This window comes from Tachyglossus aculeatus, chromosome 2 (genome assembly GCF_015852505.1).
Source record: "Tachyglossus aculeatus isolate mTacAcu1 chromosome 2, mTacAcu1.pri, whole genome shotgun sequence".
Lineage (NCBI taxonomy): Eukaryota > Metazoa > Chordata > Mammalia > Monotremata > Tachyglossidae > Tachyglossus > Tachyglossus aculeatus.
Genome location: NC_052067.1, coordinates 170,462,679 through 170,486,355, shown reverse-complemented (window position 1 = coordinate 170,486,355; position 23,677 = coordinate 170,462,679). Strand labels below are relative to the sequence as shown.

The following is a 23,677-nucleotide window of genomic DNA, read 5'->3' as shown; positions in this document are numbered from 1 at the left end:
AACGTATAGAGACGGTCCCTACCCAACAGTGGGCTCACAGTCTAGAAGGGGGAGACAAAGAACAAAACCAAGCATACTAACAAAATAAAATAAATAGAATAGATAATAAATAAATGAATAAATAGAAAAATATGAAACGCTTCACGAATTTGCGTGTCATCCTTACTACTACTACTACTACTACTACTACTACTACTAATGGCATTTGTTAATCGCTTACTTGTGAGCCCATTGTTGGGTAGGGACCGTCTCTAGATGTTGCCAACTTGTACTTCCCAAGCGCTTAGTACAGTGCTCTGCACACAGTAAGCGCTCAATAAATACGACTGAATGAACGCGAAGTACTGTTCTAAGCACCGGGGGAATACAAGGTCATCAGATTGTCCCACGAGGGGCTCAGTTTTCATCTCCATTTTACAGATGAGGAACTGAGGCACAGAGAAGAATAATAATAATGGCATTTGTTAAGTGCTTACTATGTGCAAAGTACTGTTCTAAGCATCAGTGCGGGGGATACAAGGTGATCAGATTGTCCCACGAGGGGCTCAGTTTTCATCTCCATTTTAGAGATGAGGAACTGAGGCACAGATAATAATAATAATAATAATAATAATAATAATAATAATAATAATAATAATAATAATAATAATAATATAATGGCATTTGTTAAGCACTTACTTTGTGCAAAGTACTGTTCTAAGCATCGGGGGGCGGGGGGGGGGGATACAAGGTGATCAGATTGTCCCATGTGGGGCTCACAGTCTTCATCCCCATTTGACAGATGAGGTAACTGAGGCACAGAGAAGCTATGTGACTTGCCCAAGGTTACACAGCTGACAATTGGCTATTTTATTATTTATTATTATTATATTATTATTATTATTGTTTATTTATTTTATTTTATTGACTATTCTATTTATTTTATTTTGTTAATATGTTTTGTTTTGTTCTCTGTCTCCCCCTTCTAGACTGTGAGGCCACTGTTGGGTAGGGACCGTCTCTATACGTTGCCAACTTGTACTTCCCAAGTGTTTAGTACAGTGCTCTGCACACAGTAAGCGCTCAATAAATACGATTGATTGATTGATTGAATTGGCGGAGCTGGGATTTGAACCCATGACCTCTGACTCCAAAGCCCGGGCTCTTTCCACTGAGCCACGCTGCTTCTCCGTGGTTGACATGGGTCAACCTGGGGGGCCTCCACCCAGCCCCTGGGATTCTGGTCCTCCCCATTTAATGATGATGGTATTTGATAATAATAATAATAATAATAATAATAATAATAATAATAATAAATAATTGTGGTATTTAAGTGCTTATGATATGCCAGACACTGGGGTGGAACCAAGCAAATCAGGTTGGACCCAGTCCCTGTCCCACGTGGGGCTCACTGCCTCCATCCCCATTTTACCAATGAGGGAACTGAGGCCCAGGGAAGTGAAATGACTTGTCCAAGGTCACGCAGCAGTCAAGTGGTGGAGGCAGAATTAGAACCCATAACCTTCTGACTCCCAGGCCTGGGGTTCCCCCCTGCAGTAAATTAAGAGTTTACTATGTACCAGGCCTTAGACTAAACACTGGGGTGGATCTCCGCTCTGCATTAACAGACACTAGACTGGATACTCATCTCTAGACTGCAAACTTGCTGTGGGCAGGGATTGTATCTGTTTTTTGTTCTACTGGACTCTCCCAAGTGCTTAGTACAGTGCTTTGCACACAGTAGGAGCTCAATAAATACCACTAAATGAGTACAAGCAAATGGGTTTGGACATTGTCCCTGTACCACAGCGGGCTCACAGTCTTCATCCCCATTTTCCAGATAAGGGAGTGTATCTGTTATCATGTCTGCTGTGTGACTTTGGGCAAGTCATTTCACTTCTCTGGGCCTCAGTTCCCTCATCTGCAAAATGGGGATGGAGACTGAGAGCCCCCCGTGGTACAACCTGATGACCTTGTATCCCCCCAACACTTAGAACAGTGCTTGGCACGTAGTAAGCGCTGAACAAATACCAACGTTGTTATTATTATTATTACATACTAAGTGCTTGTATATATTTGTACATATTTATTACTCTATTTTATTTGTACATATTTACTATTCTATTTTATTAATGATGTGCATATAGCTATAATTCTATTTATTCTGATGGTATTGACACCTGTCTACTTGTTTTGTTCTGTTGCCTGTCTCCCCCTTCTAGACTGCAAGCCCTTTGTTGGGTAGGGACCATCTCTATATGTTGCCGATTTGTACTTCCCCAGCGCTTAGTACAGTGCTCTGCACACGGTAAGTGCTCAATAAAGACGACTGAATGAATGAATGAATGAATAATAATAACGATGGCATTTATTAAGTGCTTACTATGTGCAAAACACCGTTCAGGTTACTAGGTGATCAGGTTGTCCCACATGTGGCTCACAGTCTCCATCCCCATTTTACAGATGAGGGAACTGAGGCCTGGAGAGGTGAAGTGACTTGCCCAAAGTCACCCAGCTGACAATTGGCAGAGGTGGGATTTGAACCCATGACCTCTGACTCCAAAGCCCGGGCTCTTTCCACTGAGCCATGCTGATTCTCCAGCGTGAGAATGAATGAATGTAATGAATGAAAGTGCTTAACAAATACCCCATTGATTATTATTATTATTATTATTAATTGACAGTCCACGGGCCGGGGGAGGGAAGGTGAAGAGAGCCGAAGCCAGCCCCTTCTAGACTGTGAGCCCGTTGCGGGCAGGGATTGCCTCTCTTTGTTGCCCAATTGTACTTTCCAAGAGCTTAGTCCAGCGCTCTGCACCCACGAAGTGCTCAATAAATATGACTGAGCTCTCTTCCTCCATTCAAGGCCCTACTGAGAGCTCACCTCCTCCAGGAGGCCTTCCCACACTGAGCCCCCTCCTTCCTCTCCCCCTCGTCCCCCTCTCCATTCCCCCCATCTTACCTCCTTCCCTTCCCCACAGCACCTGTATATATGTATATATGTTTGTACATATTTATTACTCTATTTATTTATTTATTTTACTTGTACATATCTATCCTATTTATTTTATTTGGTCAATATGTTTGGTTTTGCTCTCTGTTTCCCCCTTCTAGATTGTGAGCCCACTGTTGGGTAGGGACCGTCTCTAGATGTTGCCAACTTGGGCTTCCTAAGTGTTGAGTGCAGAGAAGCAGCGTGGCTCAGTGGAAAGAGCCCGGGCTTTGGAGTCAGAGGTCATGGGTTCGAATCCCTACTCCGCCACATGTCTGCTGTGTGATCCTGGGCAAGTCACTTAACTTCTCTGGGCCTCAGTTACCTCATTTGTAAAATGGGGATTAAGACTGTTAGCCCCACGTGGGACAACCTGATCACCCTGTATCCTCCCCAGCGCTTAGAACAGTGCTTTGCACATAGTAAGTGCTTAATAAATGCCAATTATTATTATTATTATTATTGAGTACAGCGCTCAGTAAATACGATTGATTGATTGATTGATTGATTGATTGACTGAATGAATTGTACTTTCCAAGCGTTTAGGCCAGCGGCCTGCCCCCAGTAAGTGGCTGCCTGTCAAACTTCACATCAAGCAAAAACTCCTCACCCTGGGCTTCCAGGCTGTCCATCCATCACCTCGCCCTCTCCTCCCTCCCCTCCCTTCTGTCCTTCTCCATCGCAGCCCGCACCCTCCGCTCCTCTGCGGCCGCTCACCTCCTCCCTGGGCCTCCTTCTCACCCATCCCGCCATCAACCCCCGGCCCACGTCCTCCCCTGGGCCCGGAATTCCCTCCTTCCGCGCATCCGCCAAATTATTTCTCTTCTTCCCTTCAAAGCCCTACTGAGAGCTCACCTCCTCCAGGAGGCCTTCCCACACTCAGCCCCCTTTCTCCTCTCCTTCTCCCCATCCCCCCCCGCCCAACCTCCTTCCCCTCCCCACAGCACCTGTATTTATGTTAGTACAGATTTATTACTCTATTTAATTTACCGGTATGTATTTACTATTCTATTTATTTTGTTAATGATGTGCGTGGAGAAGCAGTGTGGCTCAGGGGAAAGAGCCCAGGCTTTGGAGTCAGAGGTCATGGGTTCAAATCCCAGCTCCACCCATTGTCAGCTGTGTGACTTTGGGCAAGTCACAACTTCTCCGTGCCTCAGTTACCTCATCTGTAAAATGGGGTTAAGACTGTGAGCCCCCTCAGTGGGACAACCTGATCACCTTATAACCTCCCCAGCGCTTAGAACAGTGCTTTGCACATAGTAAGCACTTAATAAATGCTATCATCATTATTACCTAGCTTTAATTCTATTTGTTCTGATGACTTCATTCATTCATTCAATCGTATTTATTGAGCGCTTCCTGTGTGCAGAGCACTGTACTAAGCGCTTGGGAAGTCCAAGTTGGCAACATATAGAGACGGTCCCTACCCAACAGTGGGCTCACAGTCTAGAAGACTTGACACCTGTCCGTATGTTTTGTTTTGTTTCCCAGATCCTCCACGTCTGCTGCGTGACCTTGGGCAAGTCACTTAACTTCTCTGAGCCTCAGTTACCTCATCTGTAAAATGGGGATTAAGACTGTGAGCCCCATGTGGGACAACTTGATCACCTTATATCTCCCCCCAGCGCTTAGAACAGTGCTCGGCATATAGTAAGCGCTTAACAAATGCCATCATTATTATTATTATTATTATTTTGTCATCCGTCTCCCCCTTCTAGACCGTGAGCCCGCTGTTGGGCAGGGACCGGCTCCGGACCTGGGTTGGAAACGACGATGATGATGCAGTCGGGGCTGTGCTTGACGATCTGGGGGACGATGAATTTGAAGACGTTGACGTTCCTCTGGACGAGGTTGAGGCGGCTCTCCCCCTCCTGCTGCCGGACGCCCGCCGTCACCACCACAATCTTCGAATTGGCCGTCACCGAGTAATCTGCGGCCCAGAGGCGGAAGGACGGACGGACGGACGGATGGACGGATGGAGAGAGATGGAAAAGGGATGGAGAGGAATGACACATCCATCAGTAGATCCAGATATCCAGTCTACAGCTCTCTTATCTATCTATCTATCTATCTATCTATCTATCTATCTATATACATATGTTGCCAACTTGTACTTCCCAAGCACTTGGTACAGTGCTCCGCACACAGTAAGCGCTCAATAAATACGATTGATGATGATGATATCTATATCTATATACATATATAATAATAATGATGGTATTTGTTAAGCCCTTACTATATGTGCAAAGCACCGTTCTAAGTGCTGGGGGGGATACAAAGTGATCAGGTTGTCCCCCGTGGGGCTCACAGTCTTCACCCCCATTTTCCAGATGAGGGAACTGAGGCCCAGAGAAGAGAAGTGACTTGCCCAAAGTCACACATCTGACAGTTGGCAGAGCCGGGATTTGAACCCATGACCTCTGACTCCAAAGCCCGGGCTTTTTCCACTGAGACACGCTATATATGATCTATCTATCTATCTATCTATCTATCTATCTATCTATCTATCTATCTATCGATCTATCGATCTATCTATCTGTCTATCTATCCATCCATCCATCCATCCATCCATCCATCCATCGATCGATCGATCTATCCATCCATCCATCCATCCATCCATCCATCCATCCATCCATCTATCCATCTATCTATCTATCTATCTATCTATCTATCTATCTATCTATCTATCTATCTCTATCTCGATCTATCGATCTATCGATCTAGATAGATAGATCGATAGATCGATAGATATAGATAGATATAGATAGATAGATACTATCTATAGATAGATATATGTTTATGGCATGACCTAGTGGCAAGAGCCAGGGCTCAGGGGTCAGAGGTTGTGGGTTCTAATCCCACCTCTGCCACTTGTCTGCTGTGTGACCTTAGGCAAGTCACCTAACTTTTCCGGGCCTCAGTAACCTCCTCTGTAAAATGGGGATTGAGACTGTGAGCCTCAAGTGGGACAACCTGTTCACCTTGAATCTACCCCAGCGCTTAGCACAGTGCTTGGCACATAGTAAGCGCTTAACAAGTACTTCCCAAAAGCTTAGTACAGTGCTTTGCACACAGTAAGCGCTCAATAAATATGATTGAATGAATGCATGAATGAAATACTATCATTATTATCCTTATTATACATCTATATCTTTAGATATATACATTAAGAGATAGCATATAGCCATACATATCCATCAAGCGCTTAGTACAGTGCTCTGCACAGAGTAAGCGCTCAATAAAAACGGTTGAATGAATAGATCCATCTTTACCCATCAAGAGATCCATACATATATATGTTAGTGGAAAAAGCCTAGGCTTTGGAATCAGAGGTCATGAGTTCAAATCCCGGCTCCGCCACTTGTCAGCTGGGTGACCTTGGGCAAGTCACTTAACTTCTCTGGGCCTCAGTTCCCTCATCTGGAAAATGGGGATGAAGACTGTGAACCCCAAGTGGGACAAACTGATTACCTTGTATCTACTGGGGGCACTTACAACAGTGCTTGGCACATAAGAGAAGCAGTGTGGCTCAGTGGAAAGAGCCCGAGCTTGGGAGTCAGAGGTCATGGGTTCTAATCGTGGCTCTGTCACTTGTCAGCTTTGTGACTTTGGGAAAGTCACTTCACCTCTCTGGGCCTCAGTTCCCTCATCTGTAAAATGGGGATGAAGACTGTGAGCCCCACGTGGGACAACCTGTTCACCTTGTATCCCTCCAGCGCTTAGAACAGTGCTTGGCACGTAGTAAGCACTTTTTTTTAATGGCATTTATTAAGCGCTTACTATGTGCCAAGCACTGTTCTAAGTGCTGGGGTAGACACAAGGTACTCAAGTTGTCCCATGTGGGGCTCACAAACTTAATCCCCATTTTACAGAGGAGGTAACTGAGGCACAGAGAAGTCAAGTGACTTGCCCAAAATCACACAGCTGACAAGTGGTGGAGCCGGGATTTAAACCCATGACCTCTGACTCCGAAGCCCAGGCTCTTTCCACTGAGCCACGCTGCTTCTCCAATAAATAATTGCCATAATTATAATAAATAATTATGCTTAATAAATATATACTTAATATACTTTATATACTTAATAAATGCCATTATTATTAGTAGTAGTAGAAGTGTGGCTCAGTGGAAAGAGCACGGGCTTTGGAGTCAGAGGTCATGGGTTTGAATCCCGGCTCCGCCACATGTCTGCTGTGTGACCTTGGGCAAGTCACTTCACTTCTCTGAGCCTCAGTTCCCTCATCTGTAAAATGGGGATTAAGACTGTGAGCCCCCTGTGGGACAACCTGATCACATTGTATCCCCCCCCCAGCGCCTAGAACAGTGCTTTGCACATAGTAAGTGCTTAACAAATCATCATGAATCGTATTTATTGAGCGCTTACTGTGTGCAGAGCACTGGACTAAGCGCTTGGGAAATACAAGTTGGCAACATATAGACACAGTCCCTACCCAACAGTGGGCTCACAGTCTAAACATGCCATCATTATTATTATTATTATTATCACGTTGTATCCGAACAGTGCTCTGCACATAGTAAGCGCTTAACAAATGCCATTATTGTTATTATTATTATTAGTTATTATTAGTTGTAGTAAGCACTTGACAAATACCATTATTATTATTATTACTATCACGTTGTATCCGAACAGTGCCCTGCACATAGTAAGCGCTTAACAAATGCCATTATTGTTATTATTATTAGTAGTTATTATTAGTTGTAGTAAGCACTTGACAAATACCATTATTATTATTATTATTATCACGCTGTATCCGAACAGTGCCCTGCACATAGTAAGCGCTTAACAAATGCCATTATTGTTATTATTATTATTAGTTATCATTAGTTGTATTAAGCACTTGACAAATACCACTATTATTATTATCACGTTGTATCCGAACAGTGCTCTGCACATAGTAAGCGCTTAACAAATGCCATTATTGTTATTATTAGTAGTAGTTATTATTAGTTGTAGTAAGCACTTGACAAATACCATTATTATTATTATTACTATCACGTTGTATCCGAACAGTGCTCTGCACATAGTAAGCGCTTAACAAATGCCATTATTGCTATTATTATTATTATTAGTTATTATTAGTTGTAGTAAGCACTTGACAAATACCATTATTATTATTATTATTATCACGTTGTATCCGAACAGTGCTCTGCACATAGTAAGCACTTAACAAATGCCATTATTGTTATTATTATTATTAGTTATTATTAGTTGTAGTAAGCACTTGACAAATACCATTATTATTATTATTACTATCATGTTGTATCCGAACAGTGCTCTGCACATAGTAAGCGCTTAACAAATGCCATTATTGTTATTATTAGTAGTAGTTATTATTAGTTGTAGTAAGCACTTGACAAATACCATTATTATTATTATTATTATCACGTTGTATCCGAACAGTGCCCTGCACATAGTAAGCGCTTAACAAATGCCATTATTGTTATTATTATTATTAGTTATTATTAGTTGTAGTAAGCACTTGACAAATACCATTATTATTATTATTACTATCACGTTGCATCCGAACAGTGCTCTGCACATAGTAGGCGCTTAACAAATGCCATTATTGTTATTATTATTATTAGTTATTATTAGTTGTAGTAAGCACTTGACAAATACCATTATTATTATTATCACGTTGTATCCGAACAGTGCTCTGCACATAGTAAGCGCTTAACAAATGCCATTATTGTTATTATTAGTAGTAGTTATTATTAGTTGTAGTAAGCACTTGACGAATACCGTTATTATTATTATTACTATCACGTTGTATCCAAACAGTGCTCTGCACATAGTAAGCGCTTAACAAATGCCATTATTGTTATTATTATTATTAGTTATTATTAGTTGTAGTAAGCACTTGACAAATACCATTATTATTATTATTATCACGTTGTATCTGAACAGTGCTCTGCACATAGTAAGCGCTTAACAAATGCCATTATTGTTATTATTATTAGTAGTTATTATTAGTTGTAGTAAGCACTTGACAAATACCATTATTATTATTATTACTATCACGTTGTATCCGAACAGTGCTCTGCACATAGTAAGCGCTTAACAAATGCCATTATTGTTATTATTATTATTAGTTATTATTAGTCGTAGTAAGCACTTGACAAATACCATTATTATTATTATCACGTTGTATCCGAACAGTGCTCTGCACATAGTAAGCGCTTAACAAATGCCATTATTGTTATTATTATTATTAGTTATTATTAGTCGTAGTAAGCACTTGACAAATACCATTATTATTATTATCACGTTGTATCCGAACAGTGCCCTGCACATAGTAAGCGCTTAACAAATGCCATTATTGTTATTATTAGTAGTAGTTATTATTAGTTGTAGTAAGCACTTGACAAATACCATTATTATTATTATCACGTTGTATCCGAACAGTGCTCTGCACATAGTAAGCACTTAACAAATGCCATTATTGTTATTATTATTATTAGTTATTATTAGTTGTAGTAAGCGCTTGACGAATACCATTATTATTATTATCACGTTGTATCCGAACAGTGCTCTGCACATAGTAAGCGCTTAACAAATGCCATTATTGTTATTATTATTATTAGTTATTATTAGTCGTAGTAAGCACTTGACAAATACCATTATTATTATTATTATTATCACGTTGTATCCGAACAGTGCTCTGCACATAGTAAGCGCTTAACAAATGCCATTATTGTTATTATTATTATTAGTTATTATTAGATGTAGTAAGCGCTTGACAAATACCATTATTATTATGATTTTTAGAGAGGAGCTGACATCACTGTGGAGCGGAGACGGGGAGGAGGGAAGTTACCTTTGTCAGCCACAATCTTAGGCGTCTGGAGGAATAAGCTGCCATGTTGAAGATCCATCATTTCTCCTTTGAGTTTGTCTTCTAACACATCCACGAGGGCGAGCTCGTCCGTGAGGCTCTAGAATCAATCAATCAATCAATCAATTAATCAATCAATCAATCAATTGTATTTATTGAGCGCTTACTGTGTGCAGAGCACTGGACTGAGCGCTTGGGAAGTCCAAGTTGGCAACACATAGAGACGGCCCCTACCCAACAATCAATCGATCCATCAATCAATCGTATTTATTGAGCGCTTACTGTGTGCAGAGCACTGGACTAAGCGCTTGGGAAGTCCAAGTTGGCAACACATAGAGACAGTCCCTACCCAACAATCAATCGATCAATCAATCGTATTTATTGAGCGCTTACTGTGTGCAGAGCACTGGACTAAGAGCTTGGGAAGTCCAAGTTGGCAACACATAGAGACGGTCCCTACCCAACAATCAATCGATCCATCAATCAATCGTATTTATTGAGCGCTTACTGTGTGCAGAGCACTGGACTAAGTGCTTGGGAAGCACAGGTTGGCAACATATAGAGACAGTCACTACCCAACAATCAATCGATCAATCAATCAATCGTATTTATTGAGCGCTTACTGTGTGCTGAGCACTGGACTAAGCGCTTGGGAAGTCCAAGTTGGCAACATATAGAGACGGTCCCGACCCAACAGCGGGCTCACAGTTTAGAAGGGGGAGACAGACAACAAAACAAAACATTTTAACAAAATAAAATAAATAGAATAGATATGTGCAAATGAATAGAAGACAAATGAATCGCCCGCATCCATCAATCAATCAATCAATCAATCAATCGTATTTATTGAGCGCTTACTGTGTGCAGTATAACTAACGTATAGTGGGTAGAGCCCAGGCCTGGGCGTCAGAAGGTCCTGGGTTCTAATCCCGGCTCCGCCACTTGTCTGCTGTGTGACCTTGGGCAAGTCGCTTCACTTCTCTGGACCTCAGTGACTTCATCTAATGCAATGTAATAGTGTAATAATGGCATTTGTTAAGCGCTTACTATGTGCAAAGCACTGTTCTAAGCGCTGGGGGGGATTTTGTTCTCTGTCTCCCCCTTTAAGACTGTGAGCCCACTGTTGGGTAGGGACTGTCTCTATGTGTTGCCAACTTGTACTTCCCCAGCGCTTAGTACAGTGCTCTGCACACAGTAAGCGCTCAATAAATACGATTGATTGATGGATCGATTGATTGTTGGGTAGGGACCGTCTCTATGTGTTGCCAACTTGGACTTCCCAAGCGCTTAGTACAGTGCTCTGCACACAGTAAGCGTTCAATAAATACGATTGATTGATTGATTGATTGATCAGGTTGTCCCACGTGGGGCTCACAGTCTTCATCCCCATTTTCCAGATGAGGGAACTGAGGCTCAGAGAAGTTAAGTGACTTGCCCAAGGTCACACAGCAGACATGGAAAATGAGGATGAAGACTGTGAGCCGCCCGTGGGACAACCTGATCACCTTGTAACTTACAAGGTAGGGACTGTCTCTATATGTTGCCAAATTGTACTTCCCAAGCGCTTAGTACAGTGCTCTGCACACAGTAAGTGCTCAATAAATACGATTGATGATGATGATGGTTGTAACTTCTCCAGAGCTCAGAACAGTGCTTTGCAGATAGTAACCGCTTAATAAATGCCATCATTATTATTATTATTATGTGGCAGAGCCGGGATTCGAACCCATGACCTCTGACTCCCAATCCCGGTCTCTTTCCACTGAGCCACGCTGCTTCCCATCTGACAAATGGGGATTGAGAATGTGAGCCCTGAGAGGGGCAGGGACTGTGTTCAACCTGCTTTGCCTATATTCATCCCAGTGCTTAGTAAAGTTCCTTGGAACATAGTAAGCACTTAACAAATAGCATAATTATTGAGGGGCAGCATGGCCTAGTGGATAGAGCCCAGGCCTGGGCGTCAGAAGGTCCTGGGTTCTAATCCCGGCTCCGCCAAGTGTCAGCTGTGTGACCTTGGGCAAGTCACTTAACCTCTCTGGGCCTCAGTTCCCTCATCTGGAAAATGGGGATGAAGACTGGCAGCCCCACGTGGGACAACCTGATCACCTTTTATCTTCCCCAGCGCTTAGAACAGTACTTTGCATGTAGTAAGCACTTAACAAATACCATCATTATTATTAATTTTTAAGTGCTTACTACATGCCAGGCACTGTACTAAGCACTGGAGTGGTTAGCCGGTTGTTGGGTAGGGACCGTCTCTATCTGTTGCCAACTTGTACTTCCCAAGCGCTTAGTACAGCAGTAAGCTTTGCACACAGTAAGCGCTCAATAAATACGATTGAATGAATGAATGAATTAAAGCTAATCCTTCATTCATTCAATCGTATTTATTGAGCGCTTACTGTGTGCAGAGCACTGTACTAAGCGCTTGGGAAGTACAAGTTGGCAACATATAGAGACGGTCCCTACCCAACAGTGGGCTCACAGTTGGGCACAGTCCCTGTCCCTCTTGGGGCTCACAGTGTCCATCCCCATTTTCCAGCTGAGGTCCCTGAGGCCCAGAGAAGTGAAGCAACTTTCCCAAGGTCACACAGCAGACAAGTGGCGGAGCCGGGATTAGAACCCAGGACCTTCCGACTCCCAGGACAATGCTTTATCCCTGACATCACCTTGTCTGAGAGCTGAGGTATAGGGGGGGATGGTAAAGTTTCTCTGACTTCTCAAGGATAAGGTAGGTCCCTATTTAATAATATTATTATTAATGATGCTTTTCACATAGTAAGTGCTTAATAAATGCCATTATTATTGTTATTATTATTATTATTATTATTATTATTATGTGCCAAACACTGTTTTAAGCACTGGGATGGATACATGGTGATCAAGTTGTCCCACTTGAAGCTCACAGTCTTGATCCCCATTTTCCAGATGAGGAAACTGAGGCCCAGAGAAGTGAAGCCCCCCCTTCCTCTCCCCCTCCTCCCCCCTCCATCCCACCTGTCCCCTCCCCACAGCACCTGTATATATGTATATATGTTTGTATATATTTATTACTCTATTTATTTCTTTTATTTGTACAGATTTATTCTATTTATTTTATTTTTTTAATATGTTTTGTTTTGTTCCCTGTCTCCCCCTTCTAGACTGTGAGCCTGCTGTTGGGCAGGGACCGTCTCTAGATGTTGCCGATTTGGACTTCCCAAGCGCTTAGTATAGTGCTCTGCACACAGTAAGCGCTCATTAAATACGATTGAATGAATGAATGAATGAAGTGACTTGCCCAAAGTCACCCAGCTGACAAGTGGCGGAGCCGGGATTAGAACCCACGACCTCTGGCCCCCAAGCCCGGGCGCTTTCCACTGAGCCACGTATTTATTCATTTATTTTAGTTGTACATATTTATTCTATTTATTTTATTGTGTTAATATGTTTGGTTTTATTGTCTGTCTCCCCCTTCTAGACTGTGAGCCCGCTGTTGGGTAGGAACCGTCTCTAGATGTTACCAACTTGGACTTCCCAAGCGCTTAGTCCAGTGCTCTGCACACAGTAAGCGCTCAATAAATACGACTGATTGATTTATTCATTCACACTGATTGATTGATTCAATCAATTCAATCAGTCAATTCAATCAATTGATTCACATTGATTCAATCATTGATTGAAGCAGGTTTCCCATTTGGAACCCTGATCCAGTTTCTCCCTCCAAGAACTTCGATCCAGCTTCTTTGTTATCTCTGATTGCCGATTACATCATGGATTATCAATCAATCAATCAATCAATCGTATTTATTGAGCGCTTACTGGGTGCAGAGCACTGTACTAAGCGCTTGGGAAGTCCAAGTTGGCAACATATAGAGACAGTCCCTACCCAACAGTGGGCTCACAGTCTAGAAGGGGCATAATTGATGATTGCTGATTACATAATTGACTGGTGCTCTGGAGTTTTGAGGTGAGGCTCCATTATCCCAGTTTGGAAGGGAGGGTTTCTCTGGTTATTTCGTTCATTTTGCATTTCTGTTTATTTATCTTGTAGCTGAAGATTTGTGAAGGGTGAACACCTAATAAATACCAGGCTAACTGCTCTCCGCCCTTCTCCACTCTCTTTCACCAACACAAGGTCAAAACCTTTTTGTTTATTCAACTATTCATTCATTCAATCAATCAATCCATCAATCGTATTTATTCATTCATTCATTCATTCAATCGTATTTATTGAGCGCTTACTGTGTGCGGAGCACTGGACTAAGCGCTTGGGAAGTACAAGTTGGCAACAGATAGAGACGGTCCCTACCCAACAGCGGGCTCACGGGCTGGAAGGGGGAGACAGAGAACAAAACCAAACATACTAACAAAATAAAATAAATAGAATAGATATGTACAAGTAAAATAAATAGAGTAATAAATATGTACAAACATCTATACATATATACAGGTGCTGTGGGGAGGGGAAGGAGGTAAGGAGTGGGGGTGGGGATGGGCTAATCACCATTGATTGATGAGGAGGGGGAGAAGAAGGAGGGGGCTCAGTCGATCAATCAATCAATCAATCAATCGTATTTATTGAGCGCTTACTGTGTGCAGAGCACTGTACTAAGCGCTTGGGAAGTCCAAGTTGGCAACATATAGAGACAGTCCCTACCCAACAGTGGGCTCACAGTCTAGAAGGCTCAGTGAAAACAGCCCGGGCTTTGGAGTCCGAGGTCACGGGTTCCAATCCCAGCTCTGCCACTTGTCAGCTGTGTGACTTTGGGCAAGTCACTTCACTTCTTTGGGCCTTGATCACCTCATCTGGAAAATGGGGATTAATAATAATAATAATAATGGCATTTATTAAGCGCTTACTATGTGCAAAGCACTGTTCTAAGCGCTGGGGAGGTTACAAGGTGATCAGATTGTCCCACGTGGGGCTCACAGTCTTAATTCTCATTTTACAGATGAGGGAACTGAGGCCCAGAGAAGCTAAGTGACTTGCCCAAAGTCACACAGCTGACAATTGGCAGAAGTGGGATTTGAACCCATGACCTCTGATTCCAAATCCTGTGCTCTTCCCACTGAGCCACGCTGCTTCATGAGGGAACTGAGGCACAGAGAAGTTAAGCGACTTGCCCAAAGTCACACAGCTGACAGTTGGCGGAGCCCCCCGTGGGACAACCTCATCGCCTTGTAACCTCCTCAGCGCTTAGAACAGTGCTTGGCACATAGTAAGCGCTTAGCGTGGCTCAGTGGAAAGAGCATGGTCTTTGGAGTGCTTTCCAAGCGCTTAGTCCCGTGTTCTGCACACAGTAAGCACTCAGTAAATACGATTGAATGGAGTTTAATAGACACCACAATCATCTTTAGTGCTTTGCACATAGTAAGTGCTTAATAAATGCCATTATTATTATTTATTGAGCACTTACTGTGAACAGAGAGCATTCTTTCATTCATTCAATCGTATTTATAGAGTGCTTACTATATGCAGAGCACTGGACTAAGCACTTGGGAAGTACAAGTCGGCAATCAATCAATCAATCAATCATATTTATTGAGCGCTTACTGTGTGCAGAGCACTGTACTAAGCGCTTGGGAAGTCCAAGTTGGCAACATATAGAGACGGTCCCTACCCAACAGTGGGCTCACAGTCTAGAAGGGGGAGACAGAGAACAAAACCAAACATACTAACAAAATAAAATAAATAGAATAGATAGGTACAAGTAAAATAAATAAATAAATAGAGCAATAGTATGTATAGGGCAACATATAGAGACGGTGTACTAAGCGCTTGGGAAGTACAAATCGGCAACGCATGGCGACAATTCCTACCCAACATCAGGCTCACAGTCTAGAAGGGGGAGACAGACAATAAAACAAAACAAGTAGACAGGTGTCAATGCCATCAGAATAGATAAATAGAATTATAGTTATATATATATATATATATATATATACATATAGTTATATATATATACAGTTCATTCAACTGTAGTTCGTTCAACTATTCTTTCATTCCATCGTATTTATTGAGCGCTTACCCCCCTGCAGAACCCAATACAACAATAAACAGACCCATTCCCTGCCCACAATGAGCTTACTGTCTTGAGGGAGAGACAGACATGAATAGAAATAAATAAAATGAGGGAGGGGGGATGAAGAAAGGGAGTGGGAGAAGAGGAAAGGAGGCCTTAGTGGATTTGACCTTGGTCGATCACAAGTTTTTTTGACCTTGAATGCCTAGAAGTTTTTAAATAGTGGGAGGGGTGGCTAATTGGGAAGCAGCGTGGCTCAGTGGAAAGAGCCCGGGCTTTGGAGTCACAGGTCATGGGTTCAAATCCCGGCTCTGCCCCTTGTCAGCTGGCTGACTTTGGACAAGTCACTTCACTTCTCTGGGCCTCAGTTACCTCATCTGAAAAATAATAATAATAGCATTTATTAAGTGCTTACTATGTGCAAAGCACTGGGGAGGTTACAAGGTGATCAGGTTGTCCCATGGGGGGCTCACAGTCTTAATCCCCATTTTACAGATGAGGTAACTGAGGCCCAGAGAAGTGAAGTGACTTGCCCAAAGACACACAGCTGACAAGTGGTGGAGCTGGGATTTGAACCCATGACCTCTGACTCCAAAGCCCGGGCTCCTTCCACTGAGCCACGCTGAAAAATGGGGATGAAGACTGTGAGCCCCCCGTGGGACAACCTGATCACCTTGCCCCAGCGCTTAGAACAGTTCTTTGCACATAGTAAGCACTTAATAAATGTCGTTATTATTATTATTATTAATTTCATCATCATCATCAATCGTATTTATTGAGCGCTTACTATGTGCAGAGCACTGTACTAAGCGCTTGGGAAGTACAAATTGGCAACATATAGAGACAGTCCCTACCCAACAGTGGGCTCACAGGCTAAAAGGGGGAGACAGAGAACAAAACCAAACATACTAACAAAATAAAATAAATAGAATAGATATGTACAAGTAAGATAAATAAATAAATAAATAGAGTAATAAATATGTACAACCATATATACATATATACAGGTGCTGTGGGGAAGGGAAGGAGGTAAGATGGGGGGGGATGGAGAGGGGGATGAGGGGGAGAGGAAGGAAGGGGCTCAGTCTGGGAAGGCCTCCTGGAGGAGGTGAGCTCTCAGTAGGTCCTTGAAGGGAGGAAGAGCAAGAGCTATAATTGAGGCTTTCTAAGCTAAGTGCTTAGTACAGTGCTCTGCACACAGTAAGCGCTCAATAAATACGACTGAATGAATGTTTGACTCCTTTTAAATCTCCCAGGTGCATGAGATAGGTTTCCAGACCTAGCGAGGTCTCCCGAAATGATGATTCAATTTACAGGATCATTTGGGAAGCGGTTATGTTGAGAAAGGGGTCGGTAAACATTTGCCAATGGGAAACGGGCTTGGGAGTGAGAGGACCTGGGTTCTGATCCTGGTTCCTCCACTTTGTCTGCTGTGTGACCTTAGGCAAACCACTTCACCTCTCTGTGCCTCAGTTCCCTCATCTGGAAAATGGGGAAGAGGACTGCGAACCCTATGTGAACCCTATTTGTCTGTCTCCCCCTTCTAGACTGTCAGCCCGCTATTGAGTATCTATATGTTGCCAACTTGTACTTCCCAAGCGTTTAGTACAGTGCTCTGCACACAGGAAGCGCTCAATAAATACGATTGAATGAATGAATGAATGTGGGCCAGGGATGTGTCCAGCCCGATTTGCTTGTATCCATTCCAGTGCTTAGTACGATGTCTGGCACCTAGTAAGTGCTTAAGGAATTCCATAATTATTAATCCCAACACAGGTAGTTGTCTGCTGGGTGACCTTGGACAAGTCATTTCACTTCTCGGTGCCTCAGTTTCCTCATCCGTAAAGAGGAATTCAAAGCCTGTTCTCCCTCCTACTCCGAGCCCCTGGTGGGACAGAGACCGTGCTGACCTGATTATCCTGTTTCTATTCCAAAACATAGTAAAGTAAGCATAAAGAAGCAGTGTGGCTCAGTGGAAAGAGCCCGGGCTTGGGAGTCAGAGGTCATGGGTTCTAATCCCGGCTCCGCCACTTGTCAGCTGTGTGACTTTGGACAAGTCACTTCACTTCTCTGGGCCTCAGTTACCTCATCTGTAAAATGGGGATGAAGACTGTGAGCCCCACGTGGGACAACCTGATCACCTTGTATCCTCCCCAGCGCTTAGAACAGTGCTTTGCACATAGTAAGTGCTTAATAAATGACCTTGTATCCTCCCCAGTGGTTAGAACAGTGCTTTGCACATAGTAAGTGTTTAATAAATGCCATCATCATTATTATTATTTTTATTATTAGAAGCAGTGTGGATCAGTGGAAAGAGCCCGGGCTTGGGAGTCAGAGGTCATGGGTTCTAATCCCGGCTCTGCCACTTGTCAGCTGTGTGACTTTGGGCAAGTTGCTTAACTTGCCAAGCGCTTAGTACAGTGCTCTGCACACAGTAAGCGCTCAATAAACACGACTGATTGATTGATCGATTGATTCTCTGTACTTCAGTTCCCTCATCTGTAAAATGGGGATGAAGACTGTGAGTCCCCCGTGGGACAACCTAATCACCTTGTGTCCTCCCCAGCGCTTAGAACAGTGCACACAGTAAGCGCTTAACAAATGCCATTATTACTATTATTATAGAAAAGCCTCAATAAATGCCATGATTATTATTCCGATCATTTAAGGTGAAGACCAGAGCCGAGAACGAGTTTGCAATGACCCAAACGCCGGCACCAAGGTGATCCCTGATGTCGCAGTGCTATTTTTGGCAGGAATGTGGGATCCGGAGTGGGTTTGGATAGCTCGGCTCCCGGGCCTTTGTTCGGAGAATGCGCCAATAGGAAGAAATTTTTTCTTTGCTGCCAGGAAAAGGCCCACGTGATCCGTCTTTATCCCTCCGGAGCTCTGAATTTAGACGCCCTCGTGCTCACGAGCATCCCAAGCAGCTCAGAGACGTGTGTGGGCGAAGACCAAAGCCTTTTTTCTTTTAATGGCATTTTTAAAAATGCGTATTACGTGCCATGAATAGTATCCTGCTCTGGGTAGATGGTAATAATAATTAACCGTGGTACGCGTTAAGCACTTACTATGTGCTTTGTACAGCGCTCTGCACACAGTAAGCGCTTAATAAATATGATCGAATGAATGAATCAATCAATCGTATTTATTGAGCGCTTACTGTGTGCAGAGCACTGTACTAAGCGCTTGGGAAGTACAAGTTGGCAACATATAGAGACGGTCCCTGCCCAACAGTGGGCTCACGGTCTAGAAAATCATCATCATCATCAATCGTATTTATTGAGTGCTTACTATGTGCAGAGCACTGTACTAAGCGCTTGGGAAGTACAAGTTGGCAACATATAGAGACGGCCCCTACCCAACAGTGGGCTCACGGTCTAGAAAATGTGCCAGCCACTGTACGATAACAATAATGATGGTATTTGTGAAGCGCTTACTATGTGCAAAGCACTGTTCTAAGCGCTGGGGGGGATACACGGTGATCAGGTTGTCCCCCGTGGGGATCACAATCTTAATCCCCATTTTACAGATGAGGTACTGAGGCACAGAGAAGTGAAGAGACTTGCCCAAAGTCACCCAGCCGACAAGTGGCGGAGCCAGGATTAGAACCCACAACCTCTGACTCTCAAGCCCGGGCTCTTTCCACTGAGCCACGCTGTGAGCCCGTTGGTTAGTAAGGACTGTCTCTGTATGTTGCCGAATTGTACTTTCCAAGCGCTTAGTACAGTGCCCTGCACACAGTAAGCGCTCAGTGAACACAACTGAATGAAAGAAAACAAAGCGCTGGCGTGTGGAAGAAAAACTTCCCAGATTCTGCCTTGGGTTTAAAAAGGGTATGTCAGAGACAGGTTTTTTAATAATAGTAATAATAATGGCGGTATTTCTTAAGTGCTTACTATGTGCAAAGCAATCAATCAATCAGTCAATCGTATTTATTGAGCGCTTACTGTGTGCAGAGCACTGTACTAAGCGCTTGGGAAGTCCAAGTTGGCGACATATAGAGACGGTTCCTACCCAACAGTGGGCTCACAGTCTAGAAGAAGTCAGAAGAAAGCACTGTTCTAAGTGCTGGGGGGGATACAAAGTGATCAGGTGGTCCCATGGGGGGTTCACAGTCTTAATCCCCATTTTACAGATGAGGTAACTGAGGCCCAGCGAAGTTAAGTGGCTTGCCCAAGGTCACACAGCTGACAAGTGGTGGAGTCGGAATTCAAACCCATGACCTCTGGTTCCCAAGCCTGTACTCTTTTATTTTATTTTATTTGTATGTTTGGTTTTGTTCTCTGTTTCCCCCTTTTAGACTGTGAGCCCACTGTTGGGTAGGGACTGTCTCTAGATGTTGCCAACTTGGACTTCCCAAGCGCTTAGTCCAGTGCTCTGCACACAGTAAGCGCTCAATAAATACGATTGATTGATTGATTGATTGATTTCCACTGAGCCACGCTGCTTTTTACTACAAGGGCTTCTTCCAGAGGGCTTGGGAGTCAGAGGTTGTGGGTTCTAATCCCGGCTCCCCCACTTGTCAGCTGCGTGACCTTGGGCAAGTCACTTCACTTCTCTGTGCCTCAGTTCCCTCATCTGGAAAATGGGGGTGAAGACTGACAGCCCCAAGTGGGACAATCTGATTCACTCATTCATTCAATCGCATTTATTGAGGGCTTACCGTGTGCAGAGCACTGTACTAAGCGCTTGGAAAGTCCAATTTGGCAACAGATAATAATAATAATAATGATGGCATTTATTAAGCACTTACTATGTGCAAAGCACTGTTCAGGTTACAAAGTGATCAGGTTGTCCCACAGGGGGGCTCACAGTTTTAATCCCATTTTACAGATGAGGTAACTGAGGCTCAGAGAAGTGAAGTGACTTGCCCAGAGTCACACAGCTGACAAGTGGCGGAGCCAGGATTTGAACCCGTGACCTCTGACTCCAAAGCCCGGGCTCTTTCCACTGAGCCATGCTGCTTCTCTAAGATAGAGACGGTCCCTATCCAACAACAGGCTCACAGCCTAGAAGGTGGGAGACAGACTGTAAGCCCACTGTTGGGTAGGGACTGTCTCTATATGTTGCCAATTTGTACTTCCCAAGCGCTTAGTACAGTGCTCTGCACATAGTAAGCGCTCAATAAATACGATTGATGATGATGATGTCAACCAAACAAGTAGATAGACGTCAACAGCATCAAAATAGGTGACCTTGTATCTCCCCCAGTGCTTAGAACAGTGCTTGGCACATAGTAAGCGCTTAACAAATACCATCATTACTATTCCTGTAGTAGAGAGAGGAGGCCGACGGGAGGAGATTCTCCTGCTAATCAAGGCCAGCTCAGCTTCAATCAATCAATCAATCGTATTTATCGAGCGCTTACTGTGTGCAGAGCACTGTACTAAGCGCTTGGGAAGTCCAAGTTGGCAACATATAGAGACAGTCCCTACCCAACAGTGGGCTCACGGTCTAAAAGGGGGAGACAGAGAACAAAACCAAACATACTAACAAAATAAAATAAATAGAATAGGTATGTACAGGTAAAATAAATAAATCGAGTAATAAATCTGTACAAACATATATACATATATACAGGTGCTGTGGGGAAGGGAAGGAGGTAAGATGGGGGGACGGAGAGGGGGACGAGGGGGAGAGAGCGATAGAGTTTCTTGCTCCATCACTTCTCTGCTGTGTGACCTTGGGTAAGTCATTTCCTTTTCCTGGGCCTCAGTTCCCCTCATCTGTGAAATGGGGATTGAGACCGTGAGCCCCACATGGGACAGGGACTGTGTCCAACCCAATTTGCTTGTATCCCCCCCAGCGCTTAGTACAGTGCCTGGCACATAGGAAGTGCTTAACAAATACCATCCTCATCATTATTATTATTCTCACAACATTTGTATGATCAGAAGAAGCAGCGTGGCTATCATCAATCGTATTTCTATCATCAATCGTATTAACTGAGCGCTTACTGTGTGCAGAGCACTGTACTAAGTGGCTCAGTGGAAAGAGCCCGGGTTTGGGAGTCAGAGGTCGTGGGTTCGAATCCCAACTCCACCTCATGTCTGCTGTGTGACCTTAGGAAAGTCAGTTAACTACTCTGAGCCTCAGTTCCCTCATCTGTAAAATGGGGATTAAGACTGTGAGCCCCACATGGGACAAGTTGATCACCTTGTATCCCCCCAGCGCTTAGAACAGTGCTCTGCACATAGTAAGTGCTTAACAAATGCCATTATTATTATTTATTTATCCCCGCTCTGCCAATTGTCAGCTGTGTGACGTTGGGTAAGTCACTTCTCTGTGCCTCAGTTCCCTCATCTGTAAAATGGGGATGAAGACTGGGAGGCCCCCGTGGGACAACCTGGTCACCTTGTAATCTCCTCACCACTTAGAACAGTGCTTTGCATGTAGTAAGCGCTTAATAAATGCAAAAAAAAAAAAAGAATAAAATGCAAGAGAAATAGTCTAGGATAGAAAGCAGTGACTCCCTCAGGCTTTTTCTTACTATTATTGCAACATTCACACAATCAGCATACATGGGAAGTACATGCATCAGCATGGGAAGTACAAATGGTCGTGGGTTCAAATCCTGGCTCCGCCACTTGTCAGCTGTGTGACGCTGGGCAAGACACTTCACTTCTGTGGGCCTCAGTTCCCTCATCTGTAAAATGGGGATGAAGACTGTGAGCCCCCCGTGAGACAGCCTGATCACCTTGTAACCTCCCCTGCGCTTAGAACAGTCCTTTGCACATAGTAAGCACTTAATAAATGCCATTATTATTATTCTCTGTGCCTCAGTGACCTCATCTGTAAAATGGGGATGAAGACTGTGAGCCCCCCGTGGGACAGCCTGATCACCTTGTAACCTCCCCTGTGCTTAGAACAGTCCTTTGCACATAGTAAGCACTTAATAAATGCCGTTATCATTATTCTCTGTGCCTCAGTGACCTCATCTGTAAAATGGGGATGAAGACTGTGAGCCCCCTGTGGGACAGCCTGATCACCTTGTAACCTCCCCTGTGCTTAGAACAGTCCTTTGCACATAGTAAGCACTTAATAAATGCCATTATCATTATTCTCTGTGCCTCAGTGACCTCATCTGTAAAATGGGGATGAAGACTGTGAGCCCCCTGTGGGACAGCCTGATCACCTTGTAACCTCACCTGTGCTTAGAACAGTCCTTTGCACATAGTAAGCACTTAATAAATGCCATTATCATTATTCTCTGTGCCTCAGTGACCTCATCTGTAAAATGGGGATGAAGATTGTGAGCCCCCTGTGGGACAGCCTGATCACCTTGTAACCTCCCCTGAGCTTAGAACAGTTCTTTGCACATAGTAAGCACTTAATAAATGACATTATTATTCTCTGTGCCTCAGTTACCTCAACTGTAAAATGGGGATGAAGACTGTGAGCCCCCTATGGGCCAACCTGATCACCTTGTAACCTCTCCTGTGCTTAGAACAGTGCTTTGCACATAGTAAGCACTTAATAAGTGACATTATTATTATTCTCTATGCCTCAGTGACCTCATCTGTAAAATGGGGATGAAGACTGTGAGCCCCCCGTGGGACAGCCTGATCACCTTGTCACCTCCCCTGCGCTTAGGACAGTCCTTTGCACATAGTAAGCACTTAATAAATGACATTATTATTATTCTCTGTGCCTCAGTGACCTCATCTGTCAAATGGGGATGAAGACTGTGAGCCCCCCGTGGGCCAACCTGATCACCTTGTAACCTCCCCTGCGCTTAGAACAGTGCTTTGCACATAGTAAGCACTTAATAAATGCCATCATTATTATTCTCTATGCCTCAGTGACCTTATCTGTAAATGGGGATGAAGACTGTGAGCCC

At 43.7% G+C, this 23,677-nt stretch overlaps 1 protein-coding gene across 1 annotated transcript in view; it reads right to left on the bottom strand.

Moving 5' to 3' along the window:
• Window positions 1–23,677, bottom strand: part of LDHB (lactate dehydrogenase B) — a 63,689-nt gene that overhangs the window by 24,112 nt on the left and 15,900 nt on the right. Inside the window, exons 3-4 of the mRNA XM_038767632.1 lie at window positions 9,812–9,929; window positions 4,731–4,904 (exon numbers count right to left, since the gene is read on the bottom strand). Coding sequence (XP_038623560.1) covers window positions 4,731–4,904; window positions 9,812–9,929 — 292 coding nt within the window. The remainder of the gene's footprint in view (window positions 1–4,730; window positions 4,905–9,811; window positions 9,930–23,677) is intronic.